Source organism: Hydra vulgaris, chromosome 06 (assembly GCF_038396675.1).
Source record: "Hydra vulgaris chromosome 06, alternate assembly HydraT2T_AEP".
NCBI lineage: Eukaryota > Metazoa > Cnidaria > Hydrozoa > Anthoathecata > Hydridae > Hydra > Hydra vulgaris.
Genome location: NC_088925.1, coordinates 22,795,001 through 22,815,005, shown reverse-complemented (window position 1 = coordinate 22,815,005; position 20,005 = coordinate 22,795,001). Strand labels below are relative to the sequence as shown.

Sequence of the window (20,005 nt, the reverse complement as noted above, 5' to 3'; positions counted from 1 at the left end):
GGTACTAAAAACTTTATTTGCTGATATTTTATACAAGATGTTGCAAATATGCAATGTTCAGTATGAATCCAGTGGACTGTGTAAGTTGCCATAATTTTGTTGTGAAAAGCTAAACTATTTAATATCTACTTCAGGTATTAAGGCATAATAAGGTATAAGTGTTACATTTCATGCTATTTGGAGCAAGACATTAATTTAAATGGTTCTTTCTTTCTTTCTTTTAAAACTAATAGTTATCAAAGAATGTTGTGTCAGTATGCCTGTTTTGACAATTACAGGTGCCACCAATTAATAGACAACAAAAAAATAGTTTTTTGCCAGCCATTAGTAATGAACCTCAGAAAATTCCTTTAGCTTTTAGTGTAGAGTGATCTGCCAGTGACACATGTGGGGTGCACCAAGTGTTGTAGGGAAGATATATAATATAAATATATGTATAAGAAGTTTAGAGGTAATGAATGTTTTGTCTGAGCCAGTAGCCAATAATTCCTGAGTTTTATTTTTATTTATGATGAAGTCAATCAATTTATCTAGAGAGTTAATTGAGGCTATGACCATCTTAACCATGGCTGTCTTGTGTAAGTTTTATTATCTATTTTTGACAAAGAGACCCTTGCCCAGTGACCTTTTTTGGACAAATTGCACAGGTAGAGTTTCAATTAATTCTCCCTGGTGTTGCTTAAGTTATCAAAGTTTGTGATACATCATGATTGCTATTGACTGTTTTTGAAAATTGTGGTTAAGAATTTTGAAATTTTAGTACTATTGCCTTGTTACATTTAGTATGCGTTATAAATGTAATAGTTATTATAATGGTCTTTAATTTACATAAATATGATTGCAATAGAAACTCAGTCTAACAAAACAGTTTAAAAGACTGAAGTCTTTATTGAAGCATTTTAACTTTACAAAAAGAATTCACTTCAGTTTAAAAATTATAAAAACATTTTAACTGAAATAGTTCTTATATTATTAATAATTTGATAAGCTTGATATGTGTGTGTGTGTGTGTGTGTGTGTGTGTGTGTGTGTGTGTGTGTGTGTGTGCGTGTTAAGTTATTTATATTGTAACAAAGCTTACACTCCAATTTGACACCCAATTAGAATAAATGCTATCAAAAACATCTAAGAATAGCCTCTGATTATTAAAACATTTAACAATTTATTATTATATCAACAGTAGCAAACTTTAAAGTTTCATACCTTTGTTATGAACTCAATAGAATCTTCATACATATCCTAAACAAATAATATTATCTTGAAAAAAACATATTATTATAAAATAAATAATTTACTACATTTTTAGTTTCTAGTAAAAATATAAAAAAATTAAATTCCTAATTAAAAAAAATATTCTTAATTAATGCTTATTTTTCTAATTTATCAAAATTAACAAATATTTAACAATAACTAAATGTTTTTAAATAAATAACTTGTTGTTTTTTAATTACAAAAATAACTTTTTTTTAAATAAAGTCATGACCATCAATATGAAATGACAGTTGGGTAGGGAGGGAAGTGTACTTGCCCTTAATAAAAAAACCTAATAATTTTTTTTCTTTTGCTAACTTAAAAGTTCTTTTTACTAAAAAAAACTTAAAAATTAATAAAAGAAGTTTAAACTTAGCAATAAAAATGTAATTAGTTGTAAGGAGCTTGTAAAAATGTTGTGGATTTTTACAAGCTCCTTACAACTTATTACTATTAACGCTTACTATGTGTTGAATAAATGCTCCTGTCCAAAAGGGAAGGGATGTTTATTTGGCACATAATAAGACTTTGAAGCATTTTATAAATGTAAAATCTAAGTTTACACCACCTGCTTGGTTATGTTTATTAGTTATTTTTAGAATAGTGCAGGTTTTAATGAAAATGAACAATTTCTGCTATGTTTGATATTGTTTTGACTATCTCCAGCCTTTGAGCTTCAATCTTGTCACAAAATAACTTTATTATTGTGTTTTCGTGAACATAATTTGGAGAAAAGTTTTTTAAATGCCAGCTGATGTTGTTGTATTGCAATTAAATTTGGAGATACACCACGAGGAAGACTACTTTGAGGTCAATCTTATGTAAATATGGAAATTCTTATTGTATGAGAGTCCGAGAATAAATAAAATATGAGAACATAGTTATTACTTCTTGAATATAAATATGTCACATAACAAAATTGCAACATAAGTCCACCTTTTCTTAAACAAAAGGTGATTTTTTTGATAAACCGAATAAACTAATAAATTTTTGAAAAGTATTTCTAAAAAATGCAAGCAATCAATTTAGCATTTGAAAACTTTCAACTCTGAACATAAAGGTGTCAGTGTAGCGTATTAACTTGCAACTAATTTAAAGATCATTTGCAAAAATTAAAATAAAAAAGATTTGTTAAAAGATTTAAATAGTTGATTTATAAGCACTTTTGCTTAAAAATAGGAAACAAACTTTTAAAACTAACAAACTTGTAAGGATCAAAGTATAAAAGTTGTCTTTGATGGACAGCACTTTTCTTCATTTCCTGTAATTTCAGGGGTTCCTTATGGTTCTATTCTTGGCACTATAATCTTTTTAATTTACATTAATGATGATCCCAGGAATTCTCACATCTAAGGTGGCATTGTTCACTGATGATAATACCATTTATTCTTGTCTTGATAAGAAACCAACACTCTCTGATTGCTTGGAGGGGGATTTGAGCATGAAAAGACTCTCAATTCTGCTACAGCATGGAGCTTTCAGCGGCAGATGAACTTTTGAAGATGAAATCGGATAAACCCAATTTTTTTCAGCCAATCATTACTGCAATAATTTCATCTTCCTATATTTATGAATAGTGATGTACTTGACAAATCACCTACCCTTCATCTTCTGGGATTAACTCTTACTTCTGATCTTTCTTAGAAACCATATATCAAATCCATTGCAAAATTAGCATCTGCTAAGAATGCATCTCTTTATCTTTTATCACCACTTTCTTACTACAGATTCTATTCTTTATCTCTACAAATCTCAAATCCATCATTGTATGGAATACTGTTGCCATATCTGGGATGGACCTTTAAGTGATGCCCTTTCTCTTTTAGACAGGGTACAAAAACACATTGTAAACATAGTTGGACCTGCTCTTGCAAACTTAATCAACAGGAAGAGGAATATTATTTTCATTAAGAAATAAAACAGCAAGGTTATTATTAGTTGTGTGGCCTAATATATATATATATATATATATATATATATATATATATATATATATATATATATATATATATATATATATATGAAGTAAATTTAAAAAAAAAAAGTATAAACAAAATTTAAATCATTATTATAACCAAATTATTTAGATATTTAGAGTAATTGGTATAGTTTATAGAATTAGGTTAAACTTAAATTGCATACAATACACATAAAAATTTTTAGCCATCCTTGGGGTCAAATGGCTACTTTAGCAATTCCACCGCAGTTAAATTTGAAATGTAGGTATTGAAATGTAAAAAGTAGGCATTGAAAAATTTTAATTATTTTTTAGCAGTTCAATGATAATTTGCAAAAAAGCTGAACATTTTTTCAAATATTTTTCTAAACTATTAGTTGCTTTTATAGATGTTAAAAAATTAGTCTTTCATCTGCAAACATTAATTTGACTGTTTTTTATAATATTTATATAAAGAATAAACAATATTAATTTCAGTAAAGAACTTTGCAGTACACTAATGTTTTGTATAAGCGATCATGTAAAATGTATCAAATTTTTTGTACTGCTTTATTCCAATAAGATTACAGCAACTTTTTTTTACATTCCTCATTTCTTCAACTTTTAGAACCTAAAAATTTATGCTCTTTTTTGAAAGTCCCATCATAAACTGTACTAGCTGAATAATCATGGGATAGTGGCATAGTACAGTGTTTTTGCAATGTTATAAGTTATCATTCAATATTAGTGTCAGAGTGTACACTTTGAGTGTTAAATAAATTTATGTTAATGTATTTGTTACAAAACTATTGTAAGCAAACCCTCTATAAAGAGGTCGAAACAATAAAGAAAACAACAAAACAAAAACATGAAAGGAAGAAAACTAGAAAAAAAAATAATAATAAGTTTACTTATAACCCTTCAATCAAAATTTAATAAATTTTGATAATATTGATTAAAAAATCTTGTTACTACACAACTTGCTACTACACAACATAAAATATGCAAAGCTAATGAAATAAGATCATCAAAATTTTTTGTAGAATAAAATGAACAAAGATCTTTTAGAAAGCGCTTTTTATGGAACAGCTGAATTGTATTTTATGTATACGACCAGCATATACATAAATGTACCCAGCGTTTACCTTATAGCGTAAAACAAAAAAGAATATAATGTAAATCTTAGCAAAAATATTATATTTCAGAATTCGTCTAAAATATTTTTTTTATCAAAACATGTGTTATGTGGTAATAAATATAAAATAAAATACTTTTAATGTGATACTAAAAATGAAATAATAATTTATTGATATTTACCTTTTCTAATGGCCTAAACACAACTGGTATATTTACTTTAGAACCAACATTCAAAACCATTGATTGAGGATATTTTGAAGCAAAATATTTACCATTTACAATTCTATATATAAAAAATTTAACTTATAGTTAATTTTTTTGAATAATATTTTTTTTAAGAAGCTATAAATATTATTAATAAGTAAACTTGTTTAAAATAATAATCAGGGCTCGAATTAACTTGAAAAAAATCTAATCACCAAAAAAAAAACATTTTTTTGCAACACCCCCCTCCTCCTCCCTCCATCTCTCCTAGTGCCACTTTTCGGTAATGGAGAGGAGTTGCATTTAGTATAAAATTTTAGTAAAAAATTGTGTCTTTGTAAATTAGTTCGTAATTGCTATTTTTTTAACATGTTCTCTCTCATACTTAAAAATATCTTATAATTTTCTTGTTTTGCAGATTTTAATATAGCATAAGTTACTTTTATAATTTAAAGTTAGAGTTGCAGTTATAGTGAAATAAGCATTTGTTGCAGTTGAAATAAGCATATGTTGAAATGAGCATATGTTGCAGTTATAGTGAAATGAGCATTGAAATGAGATATTTCTTTTACTAATTGTTTTTAGTTAACATGATACTTAAAAAATATTAAAATATTTGAACCACTTCAATTAGTCACAGAAAATTATTTAATATGTTCATGCTGACGATAAAACATGTGTTATTTTTAAAGAGTATTTAATTGTTATTGTAAAAAGCTATAAAACATCAATAAAACAGTTGTTTTAACAATATAAAGCCCTTGTGTTAATGTAAAACAATATAAACAATATAAAGCCCTTGTGTTAATGTAAAACAATATAAACAATATAAAGCCCTTGTGTTAATGTAAAACAATATAAACAATATAAAGCCCTTGTGTTAATGTAAAACAATATAAACAATATAAAGCCCTTGTGTTAATGTAAAACAATATAAACAATATAAAGCCCTTGTGTTAATGTAAAACAACTTCATGACACTGTTTTATTGCTGTTTTATACAGTTTATAACCTTAATAACATAAAATGCGTTTAAAGTAAAACGAAGTTAATAAATAAATAGTATTGTTGTAATTAGTCAATTAAAACATTATCGTCATAAAACTTATAACTTCATATTTGCGCAAAAACTCTTTGTTTGGTCTATAGACCATACAAGTCTATAATCTATTGACCAAACAAGTAAGATTGAGCAAAAAAACATTAGATACCACACTTTTTATAATTTATTGTTTCTTGATCTAGCGTACTTATAAAAATTTAAGTATAATAAAACTTTTCATTCAAATGGTTTTTAAGTCGATGTTTTCATTCAAATTGTTTTGCAATAAAGTGAAACAAAAAAATTTTCCTTAAGTTTAACAATATCCTTAAATTATTTTTTTAGAAAAAAATTTCTTTGAGCAGAAGTAAAATAATTTATTAATTTAAATTTAAATTCTTTATAATTTAACTTTTATTTTAACTTTTGCAATCACTGGTTTAATATTTGCAATAGAATGTTTCTACTTTTAAAACTATTGTCAAGAAACAAATCATAATTAACTATTAAAAACGTTTACAATTTAAATAAAACTTTTTCCTTACTTGCAGAGAATTTTAGAATTTTTAAATTCTTTTGTTCAAATAGATTTCTTTTTAAATAAAATTACTAAAAACAACTTACATATTTAAAGAAAATGTTTGATCTTGATATTGCTTTAAATAAAATATTAAAAAATGGTATCGCATTTTTTATATTCTATTTGAGATTTCTTGCTAAAATAATTTTTAGTTAGAAGCTTATATTATGTGTTAACAACATATAAGATTAAATAAAAACATTTATTTAGTTAATTTTAGCAAGTTTTTGAGTATATTAAGTAAATTTTATAGTTGAGTAACTGTAAGTTACTGCAGTAACATTACTTGTTGTTTTGATTTAGTTTAAATGTAAATTTACTGTGATGTACTTTATCCATTCAGTAAATCAAACTAAATTTAGCTTTAAAATTTAAAAGTTATATTTAGTTTAATTTACAGAAAATAAAGTTATTTAAATTCAAAAACATTAGTTTTAAGAATGGTCAAAAAAATGCTAAATAAAAAAAGAAAAAAAAAACAAATAGAGAAAATATTTTGTTTAAAAATAAACTTATAGCGAAGGTGTGATAAAGCATTGCCAATACGCTTAATTCGAGCCCTGATAATATTTAAGAGCTTTTACATTTTTTATGACTATACAAAATATATAAACACATGTCATAGCTATTAAAAACAACTACTTGCCAAAAAAAAAAAAAAAAGTAACCTGTATTTAACTTTCTTTGTTCTTAAATCTACATTTTTCAATGTTATTATTTCAGAGTACTCTCCACCTAGTTCCCAACTTTGCCAATGCAAATTACTTTCAATGTCAATTCCAAAATGGTGATAAATTGCTTTTTTAGGCTTTTGCATATTTACCTAATTCTAAATTTCACACACTGCTTAATGCACAATAATAAATTACCAATGCACAAATGGTAAATGCAAAACATTATATAACATATGTACAATGATATATTACAAATAATATAATCTCTGTATTAACATTATATAATTTAATACTATTATTATGTTAACAACAAAAACAAACCAATTAAGTAAAATAAATTTAGCAAAAATAAAGTGCAACCAACTTGAGAGTTCTCAATGAATAAAAGAAAACAATAGAAAAATCAATCAAAGCAAAGTAACATTAAATTCTAAGAAGTGATAACAATGCAAAAACCATATAAAGTTCTTGTTTTTTTAAAACTAAATAAGCAGTTAGTAGTCTATACATTAATTTTTTATATAATAACTTGAAATCTTGCAATAAAAAAGTTAAAAAAAACTATGTTGATTACTGTAACCACTTATTTGTTTTATTCATTAAAAGAAACATATAGACAACAACCTTTGTTTAAATTTTAACTAAAAAGTACATGTTATGTTCTTTTTAATTAAACTATACAAATGCTAATGCTACTATTGACATGATTCTTAAACAAAAGTAGGCAAGGGCTTCAGTATATAAACCAAATCAAAACTTCTTGATGTGTGTAGATTTATTGCACTTATAACTACAAACACCAATTAATATACACTGTTTATTCACTCTATGTATTTAAATATCTATAAGAAAAAATTAAAAAAAAAGTTTAAGTAAAATAATAAAAACAACATAAAACAATAAAAAATATAGATATAAATCTCTTAATACTAAAACTTTCTAGAGAATATGTATAAATATATTCGCAAACTTAAATGTGCATTGTAATTGATGATATCATGATATAACTATGAAAGGGGGTTTCAGTGCATCATCAACTGAGAATTTGGCTTTACGCAGGTACTATTTAGGTATGAAGGACTTTTATAAAAACAAAAAAAAAGTTATTTTTTTATTCTTTGATTTTTCTTCCTTTTCTGAAAAATGTTTCTGGATTTATATCAGCATTAAAAAATTTAAAGTATGCAAAATATACTAGGAAAGTACTAATCTCAATCCACACAAGTGTGTGCATGTGCATATACATTTTTTAGAATTTGAACATGCTATGGTTTCCTATCCATTATACACCATATAAAGAGTCCCTACCAAAAATATTTCCCTTTAAATATGTTGGGAACAGCTACAAGTTAAAATTGAGTTTTAATTCCAAACATGAATTTTGGTGAAAATGGAACATTTTTAACTTGATTATGTAGAAAATTAAATTTAAAACTGTTTTTCGAAATTGTCTTATTAAAGTTAATAAACTGATTAAAATAAATCATTGCAATTACTTTTTAACATCATTTATTTAACATGAGTTGAGACTGTGGCATTTTTTTTGAGACAATTTTCTATGCTCTCGGGCAATCAACAATATATTCTGGCGCTGATCCTAATTGTGGGATGTATCAACATATTCTTGGATAAGACCAATGTTTCTTTCAGCATAATCATTAGTGACACTTAACCCATATGCAAAGCTACAAAAGTCTTTATAAGATGCAAGTTCCTCCAAGTCTCCCTCAGTCTGATACCACTCCCTGACAACACTAGTGGTGTTGTCAGGGAGTGGTATCAGACTGAGGGAGACTTGGAGGACACATAGATACCGTTACACATAAAGCCCCAAGATCTGTTACACGTAGATGCTGTTACACGTAAATCTGCCATTATGGTTAGCACCTGGTTGGTACAAACTAAACTTTTCAAACCTGGGTGAATTGACATTCATATCGAATGCAAGGTATTTTACCAATTATTTATAATCATTCCTAGGAAAAACATTATGCTCAAGGAAATAAACAATGAATTTCTTAGACTTGAGATATAAACTGTGAAGATCACTTCCATCAACCAGCTCACTTTCAGAAAATTTCTTGAATTTTTTCTCAGCTCCTGCTTTACTAGCAATAAGGTAATAACTATTCATCCAAGTATGCTTTAAATCTTTATTCATCTGTTTTGATGGTCCCACAGTTTGCTCTTTAAAAATAGCTTTGATGCCCCACTTTATAGGGTTCTCTGCAATATGGTGCTGACACAAGAGCCAGAGAACTGATTGTCTCAAAATTCTGACTAATATTGCAGCTGCTCCTGATTTCTTTCCTGTGTTTTAAACTGTTGTGTCAGTACACACAGCAATGATATTCTCAGATATTTCAAAATTATCTACAGATTCTAGAGTACAATAGCCATATCATAGCTTTCCCATTGTCCATAGGAACAACCCATGAAGTAAATAATTGCTTGACAAAAGGACTTGTAACTGATACTGCTAGTCTATCAATAAGAACTTTTTTCCTTGATTCTTCTCTGGGTTTTACAATTTTTCCATCAAAGTGTTGCACCTATGACTTGTTCTTCATTGTTTCCATATACTCATTACGGATTTTACAATCTAAACAGATTTTTATCTTTAAACTTAATAACTTCATCAATCAGCAATCTAAAACAGATTAATATATTATTACAATCTAAAAACTAAAATATTAAAACAGTATGATTTTTTATCTTCAGAATGGATTAGTTTGTATCTGCCTTGTTTGATTGACTCTCCGCTTATCCTTAACTCTGTGATATCTTCTTCAAGATAATTTACAATGCTAGAGATGAATAGAGTTTGATCTTTCATACTGATACCAGCTCTCAAACATGTTGGCGTTGTTGCTGCAATCAAACTCTCCCTAGTGATCTCCTTGTTTACTGCTAAGACTGAGGGACCAGATCTGTCTTGATTTAGGTCTATCAGGTTTATCAGCCAAAGTTGGTTCATTACTAAAGCCAGGGTGATAATCTTTTCTATTAGGGTACAGTTGGGCAGGACCTATCGAAGAAGTTTTTTAGTATGAAGAAATCAAGATTTTTTATTTTTTGCATGATGATATTAAAAAGAATGGGGGGAGAGAGAGAAATGACTAGGAAATAATTAAAAGATACTAAAAAACATAATACTGATTTTCTTTTACATTTTTTAAAAGGTGGTTCATCTTCTTCACTGATATAATCCTGATCTTTATTATCTGTTCTCTCTGAATCCTTAGAAACTAACTGATCTGTTTCAGTTTTCTTCCATAGCTCTTAATGTTTTAAAATGTCATTGTATTAGTGTTATCAAAATTTAAACAACTCTGTTATCAAAAATATTATCAAATCAAGATAAGAAGCAAAGATTTTTTTTGCATTTTCTTATTGAAAATCCTGGTGTATCAAACAAAACAATATCAAAAGAGTTGCAGATTGCTTTGAGAACAGTGCAGAGCGTTGTGAAACGATTTATAGACACTGGTACAATCAAAAGGAAATCAGGAAGTGGAAGAAAAAAATGTTTTGTTAGACGAGATCTTGGTAAACAAGTGAAAGATGCCTCAGACAGAAAACCGGAGATTTCTGTTTGAACTTTAGCGAATAAATTTAAGACAAATCCTTCCACTATACAAAGAGTGAAGAAAAATTGTGGCTATAAATCTTATAAAAAGAAAAAAGTTCCTCGTCGTGAAGAAAATCAAGAAAATGTCGCAATACGTTGTTCAAAGCTGCTCTATAAAGAATTATGTGCCAAAAATCTTGTTTGATTATTGACGATGAAACTTATTGTGCTGCATATTTTGGATCTCTTCCAGGACACCAATTATTCAGACAAATATTATTCAGCAATTAATCACAAGAAACTGAATTCCAATTATAAATGTATTCGAATGCAAAAATTTGCTAAAAAATTCTTAGTTTGGCAAGCCATTTGTGAATGTGGTGAAAGAAGCTCTTGTTTTGTGACTACGGGAACAATTAACACCAAAATATACATAAAAGAATGCCTCAAGAAACGTCTTTTGCCGTTTTCAAGATCACACACGGGTAAGCCGTTGTTTTAGCCTAATTTATCATCATGTCACTATTCTGGGACAACTTTAAACTGGCTTAGAGAACATAAATGAGATTTTGTTGAAAAACACTGCAATCCATTAAATTGTCCCAAACTACGTCCTATCGAAAGATATTAGGCTCTTGTCAAAAGAAAACTAAGGTTAAATGTAAAAGAAGCCAAAAACATTAAAGACTTCAAAAATAAATGGATTAGAGCTACCAAGAAAGTTTAGCTGAAGACTGTGCAAAAGCTGATGTCGAGTGTAAAACGCAAAGTGGGCGCATTCTCACATACAAAACTTCACAAACTTTCTTAAGTGAAATTTAAGAATATTAATATATGTACTTTCAAAATATATATAACATTCAATATCGAAATACAATAGTTAAATAAATATCCTTTAAAATGTCTGCATAGAATTTTTCTAGTACATGTCTTATAAAAATAATTAAATATTTGAGAAATCTTATGCATTTTTAGCTTCATTAAATGTTTATTACCTCTAACTCTTCATCAAAGCAAGCACTGATGAACATTTTTCTGTCGTGTCTTTGATCTTCAAGAAAGTCTAAGTCTTCTTTTATTGTAGTACTGTCTCTTAGCATAGAAGTATCCTGACGCATGGTGTACTCAAACTGTTGAGAACTAATTTCAAACAGGTTATCTGTCATTATAAGGAACTTTTCTTGCTGCTTTTGTGATGCATTTGGTTTCATTTTAAATGTTTGTTCATTACAAACAGCTTTATGTTGCTTGTAAATTTCTAGAAACTTGTTTAGTATGCTTACTTCTGAAAGAACATAGTTCTGAAAATCACAAGGGGCCCATATATTTACAATACTCCGGAGCAGACAATATTCTCCACCCACAGCGTTGCAAGACCCATCAGTTCCTTTGCACTTCATACCTCCAGAAGATGTCTTTGGTGCACAAGCAAAATTAGTATTGATCAGTCTGAATTTTTTAACCCTGGGGGAAATAACATACAGAAAGTATCTAATAACATGACTATTAGTTAGGCAATTGCCTGCTAGGTAGAGAACTCAGTGGAGTTTCAAGGAGATAGACAGGTCTTCTCAGGTTGTAATTGATTGGCTTTACAGCTCCTTTTTTTAGCTTAAGCTTTTCCCATTTTTCTGAAATATTCGAACAAAGTTTGTTTGAACAAAGAATTGATTTAAACATGAACCAGTTATATATCTTGAGGGAACCCTAAGAATATTTTTTATTAAAAAAACTTTTTAAACCAGTGCTTTATTCAAAAAAAAAATTTAAACAAGGGGGTGGCAGCATATATTTTTCAAAAATGTTGTTTTTGGGACACCCAAATATATATATACATATATATATATATATATATATATATATTTATATATATATATATATATATATATATATATATATATATTTATATATATATATATATATATATATATATATACATATATATATATATATATATATACATACATATACATATATATATATATATATATATATATATATATATATATATATATATATATATATATATATATATAAAATCAGCCTCTGGCATTAAGAAAAATGAGATCACCATTAAATTGCCAACCTTAAATTGTTAGTTGTTGATATCAGGTTGGAAAAAAAAATTACCGCCAAGGGGGTTATAATAAAACATAGAAATAAGGTCAGCAATTTTTTGCAGACCTTGAAAACATTTAGGTCAGCAGTTAGGTCTGCATTGCCAAATGCCAAATCCTACTTCCGAGGGCTGATAGATATAGATATATATATATATATATAGATATAGATATATATATATATATATATATATATATATATATATATATATATATATATATATATATAATTATATATATATATATATATATATATATATATATATATATATATATATATATATATATATATATATATATATATATATATATATATCAGGGATGCAGAGTCCCAAAAAGGACTCCGGATTTGAAAGTCACAAAAAGATTACTTTATCCTAGCTTTTTGGTATCCAGGAGCTCTAAAAATATAAATAAGTTTATGGACTACTAATAGGAAAAAAGTTAAGACTTTAAGGTTAGAGGAACAATTATTTTTTGAGCCTGGAGTCCTTAAGTATAATGGCGGCAAGGACTCCGGGACTCCAGGACTCCGGGTTTAAAAACAATAAGTTTCAAGTCTTTAAATCTCATGAATTTTTTTCTTGTCGCAGATCATAAGTCAACAAACACATTTAGAGCTTTTGAACACTACAGACTTGGAAAAAGTAGAGATATAGAGCCGGAGTCCTTTTGGGACTCCGAATCCCTGATATATATACTAAAACAATTACTAAGGAAGAGTTAATAATCCAAATTTCTTTCAAACTAAATAAAGACCATACCATCAAAAAACATCATAGTTATGACAAGTTTATTTTTAGACAGCCATGACAGAAAATGCATATGCAATGTCTACTTCGAATTTTCAGAAAAAAAAAAATTTTTTTTTTTTTGCTGCCATAACCAATCCCTTCAGTAGATGTAGCGGCACTGTACTGGATATCCTAAATATTCAGTTGATGTATGTACTAAACCCTCCGCTGTTACCTAATACATATAGATGAAAAAAAAAACTTTTTAATGGTACTTGAAGTTTATGCTAATTTCCAGCACTCATCAGTCATATATTTAAATCAAGTATTTTAAAAAATCAAAAACCATTAGAAAATAAAAAAACAACAACAATGAAATGAGTTCTGGCATTAAATAATAAGGAAAAAACATCTTTACTAATTACCAGGGTCAAATTGGGTAAAAAGGAATCTTTTTTATGTCTGCACATAGAAATAACCAAACTCCTTTTATTTAATAGATTAGTATCTTTATTATTTAGGATTACTTAGTTGTATTTTTATTATTTAGTAGTATTTTTATTATTTAGGATTTTATATTTTTTGGTGAGATAAAATTTATAAGTTTTAGTTAATGGATTGTATGCTTTACAGCATTTGATATTTTCTGTTTAACTATAAAAATTAATAAAGTACACGCTATTGAAACACAATAACATAGTTATGACAAATTATATTGTAGACAAGTATATCATTTATTTATGACAACCATGACAGAAAATACATATACAATGTGTAAAATAATTTGCTTTTTACTTCTTTATTTCATCCAGTTTTTTTTAGTTTATTATAGTTTTGCTACAAAGTTTAATAATTGTTTTCTTGTTTTATAACAATACAAATTTAAAATAACCTTTTTTTAAAAAAATCTATAGCAAAGTATCAAAAAACATGATTAAAAGATTCAAATGCATAAAAAAACCCACTTATTTTATCATAAAAAATTTCACTTGTCAATTTGTCAATCCTAAATCAATTTTGTTCTTTTAATTATTTTAATCCCACATCAATTTGATCAGTATCTTTTATGTTTAGCAGCAAGTTGTTAGCATTAAGATAAACCTTATTCTGTGATTGTGCAATGACTCTGGCTATATTTTGAGCAGCAGATATTCTTCGTAATTTTAAATACCCCGGATTTTCTTTGATTGCATCACCCAATAACATTGCTGCTTTAGCTTCACCTTCAGATGCAACTATTTTTTGCTGGCGCTCTTGGATAGCTCGCTCAACAAGAAATGCAGCACGCTGAGCTTCCTGTTGTGCAACTTGTTTAGATTCAACAGCAGCAGTGTATTGTGGACTAAAGGTTAAATCTGTAATTGAAACGTCATCAAGAATTATGTTAAAATCTTTCGCTCTATCAACAAGCTCACGACGAACCATCAAACTGACTTCCTGACGCATCGTGATCAACTGTGATGCATTAAACTGAGCAACAACACTCTTCAAAACTTCATTACAAATTGATGGTAGTACACGCTCATTATAATCCAAACCTAGTCTTTGATAAATTGATGGTAATGCAGATGCAATTGGGCGAGACAAAACACGCAAACTAATATTCACCATTTGCAAATCTTTGCTGCCTGTAGGAGAGGCTATTACACGAGGTTGTGCTCTTATGTCATAAATTATAGGGTACTGAAACCATGGTATTCTAAAAATAAAAGTTTTAATAAATGTATATAAGAAAAATCAACTATATTTAAGTTTTCTATAATTTTAAACTATTTTTAAGAGCATATTTTAAAAACTCCAGATTAAAAATGACTTACAAGCTGATTATAACTAATAATACTAATTATAATAAGTTCACCATAATGCATTTTTTTTGCAGCAGTTTTAATGTTAAGCAAAACTTTTTTTATTTTGAAATATTTTCATTGTCTATTAATATCATTTATTCAGAAAATAAAAAACGTTTATTCAGAAAATATTTGTAATAATGTTAATAAAAGATGTAAAAAAATCATTTAATCACAATTGTGAATTTTTTAAAGAATTAAGTTATTTTATAAACCTTTTTTTGAACTAAAAGACCTTAAATTAAATATGATTTTAAAATTTTATATTAAGTTTGGAAGGAATGTAAAATATTAAAATCTTGAATATAAAAATTAGTATCAAAGGAACGTGAAATAGTTTTGCAATTTTTTGTATTAAAAACATTTTTTTTTTTTTAAATGTGAAAAGATAATATTTGATGCCATTGATATGTGAAAAAGGAATAAATACTGACAGTGTTTATTCCTTTTTCACACTAATTTCAAATATCAAATAACACCAGTACTAGTACATGTTAGTGTAGGCACACACTGGTGTAGGGCACACATATACAAAATAATGCGAGAGAACCAATATAGATGCAAAGTATGGGCATAATCAGAGTTGTTAACAAGGCCAAAAGTAGCAAGGTCAAGGCCACATGCTACAAGACCAAGGCCAAAAATAAGAGTTTCAAGGCCAAGGCCTACGCAAACATTTTCGAGACCAAAGACTTAAATTTTCGTCTTACGTTAATAAAGTAATTACAAAAAATAAAGAATCATTAATTATGTAATTAATTACATATAATAAAGAATGAAAACTTTTAACTCTTTAATTTTATGTAGTTTTTCATGAAGGTCAAAGCTAAAGCAATCAAGGTCAAGACATAATTGTATAAAAAAAGTTTAGCTCTAACTTGTTACAAATAATTAGGCTTTTGAACATATTAAAAAAACTTTAAAATTATTTTATACAAAAACAGGACCTAACAAATATATACCTTGCCCAATCAGAACTAGTGCATTGATATTTGATTTTCTTTATTGCATTGTCTAATATTTCAGTTGACAAATAAGCATGATTTCATCACTTACTTGACAATATATAGTCTATAATTGAGAACCTGTATTAAAGAAAGTTAATTTGTAATGCTGTCCCAAAAATACTATTTTTGATGTTAATCCAGTAGTTTTAATTTTTATGTTATTCCAATAGTAGAATTTTCTATGTAATTTCTAATACAGCATTTTTATTCTTATTCCAATCGACATAACTCCAGTAACAATATTTTCTCGTCTATTTCAGTTTTGCATTTTCGACACTATATTTTAGTTACATATAATATACATATATATCATTATACATGTATTAAGTTAACAACTATAAACAAATTAAACAAAAAAAAAAAGTGACTTCAAACCTAAGATGTATTCCTTCTGCATAAACTTCAGGTTGAACCCCACTTATTCTACTAAATATGATTGCTCGGTGCCCGCCATCGACAGTGTATATTGACTCTTTTATACCGTATCCAACTAAACCTAATCCAGCCAAAAATGTAATACCTGATGTTGAACCAGAGGGAACGCCGTTAGCAAATTTACCAAATAAATTCTTTAACAGTTGTGCCATACTTATCAAGTTTATGTAAGCGCAATAGCTCGTACAGGATATAGCTACAGTACAGGAAATCCCGCTACTAAGCGGGAGTCTGGAGTGGGAGTCGTATCGAAGGGATAAAGAAGACAGCGTTCGGTCAGTAAATTTCACCGTTAATGCTAACAGCAATTCTGAAGAACACCGTTTTCAGGTATAAATAATAGGGATATGACTGTTTATTAAAAGATTTTCCACGTGATTTTTTGTAGAGCTTATGTTTCAAAATCAAGTTAACATGAAAACTCTTAAAAAATGTCACCCTAAGTCATTCGAAAGCTTGGTGGGTGTCATAAGTCACCGAAATATTTTTTCCCATAATATTGCAAATTGGATTTCAAATAAAGCGAAATTCTATAAAAAGTTATTTTTAAAAAAGGCATTTTCAAACAAAAATTGAAAGAAGGCATTTTTTGCAAAACACAATTTTTTTTTTTTTAATTGTAATTTGTTTTAATAGTTATCTTTTTAAATTTTTTTTTTTAGTTGTTATTTTCTTTAACTGCTATTTTTTAAATTGTTATTTTTTCAAATTGTTTTTTTTTTTTTAATATGTTATAAATTGTGCTTCAAGAAAGTCTTATCACAGAACACCATGGAAGAGGATTTACTAGAATATTCGAGCCTCCTTTCTTTGGTCAGTGGCTTATTTGGTCAGTGCCAGCATCAAACCTTGCTAATTTCCATAAACTTTAAGAAGACCTTCTAGGACCTTATGGTTCTTTTTAAACAAATAAAAGATGTTTCAAATGAGACATCTTGTATTTGTTTAGAAAATCATCAAATTTTCAAAAATATTAAATTTACTCTTGCAATGTGGTTAGCTGAGTGAAAGCAAAAATGATTCGAGCTTTTTTTCAAAGTTTAAGTTTCGAATTTTTATCAAAAATTTTAAGTGCTTTTGAACAAGTATTTTTCAAAAACTGAAAATACTGCACAACTTGTTTTAATTTCTTTTCCATTTTTAATAGTATTTACAGGCAGTAGCATTTTCTGAAGCATAGAACCTTATGGAACTTTCTAAAATTTTCTGGACTATTCTAGACTTTTTTATAAATCTCTGAAACTTTTTAGAACTTTCTGAAGTCTTCTAGAAGTTTATAAAAATTAGCAAGATTTAGACTATAAAAGCTCCCTGGTTGAGCAACACTAATGATTGTATATGAATCTGTATATTCCAGATGGCAGTCAAATAATATAGAAGTACAATAGCATTTATATTTATTATGCTTTTCAGAAATATATTCAAGTACTATTTTCAATCATAATATCCTATAAAAAAAAATACTTTCACTACTGAATGAAACAAAACGACGAAGAATCTTATATAATTGTATGAGTCACATAGGAAAAGAAGAACTGTTCTATTAGCAAAAAAATCACGGGAAGATGACATCAGGGCACCACTAAAAATCTAAATTTTTATTCACTATTTGTGAGAATGAGAGAATCTATCAAAGGGAGATGAAAACGCATAAAGTAAATTGAGAAAGAAGTAACACGTTTATGGCAAAAAAAAATTTCCACATTTATCAATTCAAGTCATTCAGGAAAAACTGGATTAAATGCTGAAGATTTACAATAAATGTGTAAAACAAAGAAAATACAATCCATCGAATGAAGTTTTGATATCACAAAACAAGATGGTGAATGGTTCAGCAGCGAGAACAAAAGGTTGTATCATTTTCAGATTAAAAAAAAAGGACAGGTTGGGTATACAACTGGGATGGCTGTTAGTTCAAAATCTATCCATCCCTTGAAGCCTATTTCAACAACAGTAACGGCAACAGAAACAATGTCAACTTACAAATTCGAGTCTAAGGCAGAATATCAAGAGTCTGAAGATTCAGAAGAACAGTCATTGAAACTGTAACCAAATTAATAACATCTTCAAAAATATCAACCAGCAAAGTAGCAACCATTTGTCGACAGTTATCTCAAGATGGGATCAAAATTCGGGCGCCTTTACAGTCTGGTATATTCAGATCAACTATTAATTAAGATATTATACTTAAAGAAAAAATAAAGAAAACACTAAATTTAGAAACCTAGTCACTGCACTTTGATGGTAAACGTTATAGTCATCAAGAATTTTAATTGTTAGTGTTAAAGAATAAAAAAAGAGAAGTCAAGTTTACAAGCACCAGATCTACCATACGGAAAAGCAATACTGTTACTAAAGTATAACAGCTATTCTTGATAAATACAATTTATGGAAAAGTAAAAAGATGATTTTAGTGGACCCTATGAATGTAAACACTGGAAGAAGGAATGGGATTTTCAGTCAGTTATAAAGACGTTTTACTGATAAGAAACTGGAAGGCTAGCACTAAATTCTTGATGGACTTGATGTTGACCACTAATTATTTACTGTCATTATCATGTTCATCAAGAACATGATGTTGATAAAAAATCATTAGTTGTCAACACCATGTTTTTTGACTGAGTCCTTCGCGTAGTAATAAACGAAGAACTTGAAGGTAATATTATGTCGCCCAATATTGAATATCCGTTTATCCCGGAACTTTTAAAGAACTATGAACAGTTCAGAAAGAAATTCAAGAAAAAGAAGCGATTACTGAAACAGCACGATAGCGTGATGATATAAAATTTCTATTTAATTGAACTCGGATACTCCGCTTTTTTTGAAGAATCTGGAGTATTTCCTACAGTGAAGTTTTAGAAAATACCTAAATTAAATAATGCAAGATAGAGTTCCTGAGCAATACCAGCTCTTTTGGCATTTATTTTCCTACCAGAGAAAAGAGAGTCACTCCTCGACATTTGTAGGTTCATCTCTTACTGATGGTTGGACCATTGGTTTACTGACAAAATGTAGAATGCAGATGATTATCAAAAGCTATGTAGCAGAGTGCGCGGTTACAAAAAAGCGTTAAACTTAGTGAAAAAATTTTGGATTTAGGAACCATCGAGTCTGGAAATACCCAGAACAAATCAGTGTGCAGAATAAGCAATCATGTATTTTCAAAATTTTTTTGACATCTGTTAAAAGAAAAAGAACCTCCAGGTTAAATTTATTTTATCTTAAAAAGCATAAGAATTGTAGATTACGCTTTAATTAAGCTGAATACTACACAACATTATTTCGATCTTTACAGTAGTTTTTCGTACTAATAAAATTGTTATTTAAGTTTGTAATTTTAGATTTATTTAGAATTTTGAGTGCTATAAGGTAACAATAAACTGTTAAATGTCTAAAAACTACCTAACAACTACATAACAACTACATAACAACTACATAATAACTACATAACAACTACATAAACAACTACA

General features: G+C 27.9%; 2 protein-coding genes across 4 annotated transcripts in view; both read right to left on the bottom strand.

Annotated features, from left to right (window-relative positions):
• LOC105849501 (cilia- and flagella-associated protein 65) overlaps nucleotides 1-12,025 on the bottom strand; it is a 131,337-nt gene extending 119,312 nt beyond the window's left edge. For 2 of the 3 annotated variants that reach the window (XM_065799615.1, XM_065799617.1), the window contains exons 1-3: nucleotides 6,819-7,001; nucleotides 4,505-4,607; nucleotides 1,204-1,239 (exon numbers count right to left, since the gene is read on the bottom strand). In XM_065799615.1, the coding sequence (XP_065655687.1) occupies nucleotides 1,204-1,239; nucleotides 4,505-4,607; nucleotides 6,819-6,967 (288 nt within the window). In that variant the 5' untranslated portion in view covers nucleotides 6,968-7,001. Of the gene's footprint in view, nucleotides 1-1,203; nucleotides 1,240-4,504; nucleotides 4,608-6,818; nucleotides 7,002-11,390 lie in introns of those variants that run through there. The other variant, XM_065799616.1, reaches the window with a different exon arrangement.
• A 1,918-nt stretch (nucleotides 12,026-13,943) lies between these two features.
• LOC100209842 (prohibitin-2) lies at nucleotides 13,944-16,774 on the bottom strand. The gene is made up of 2 exons (XM_065799614.1): nucleotides 16,476-16,774; nucleotides 13,944-14,945 (listed from the first exon to the last, which is right to left on the bottom strand). Exons 1-2 carry the CDS (start codon nucleotides 16,685-16,687, stop codon nucleotides 14,276-14,278), a joined length of 882 nt encoding a protein of 293 aa, XP_065655686.1. The 5' UTR covers nucleotides 16,688-16,774; the 3' UTR covers nucleotides 13,944-14,275.
• Between the last annotated feature and the right edge of the window lie 3,231 nt (nucleotides 16,775-20,005).

Coding starts and splice junctions, on each gene's coding strand:
- LOC100209842 (XM_065799614.1), bottom strand. CDS start 16,687: ATGGCACAACTGTTAAAGAATTTATTTGGTAAATTTGCTAACGGCGTT. Junction 14,946..16,475: donor GCAGAAGGAATACATCTTAG/GTTTGAAGTCAC, acceptor TTTTATTTTTAG/AATACCATGGTTTCAGTACC.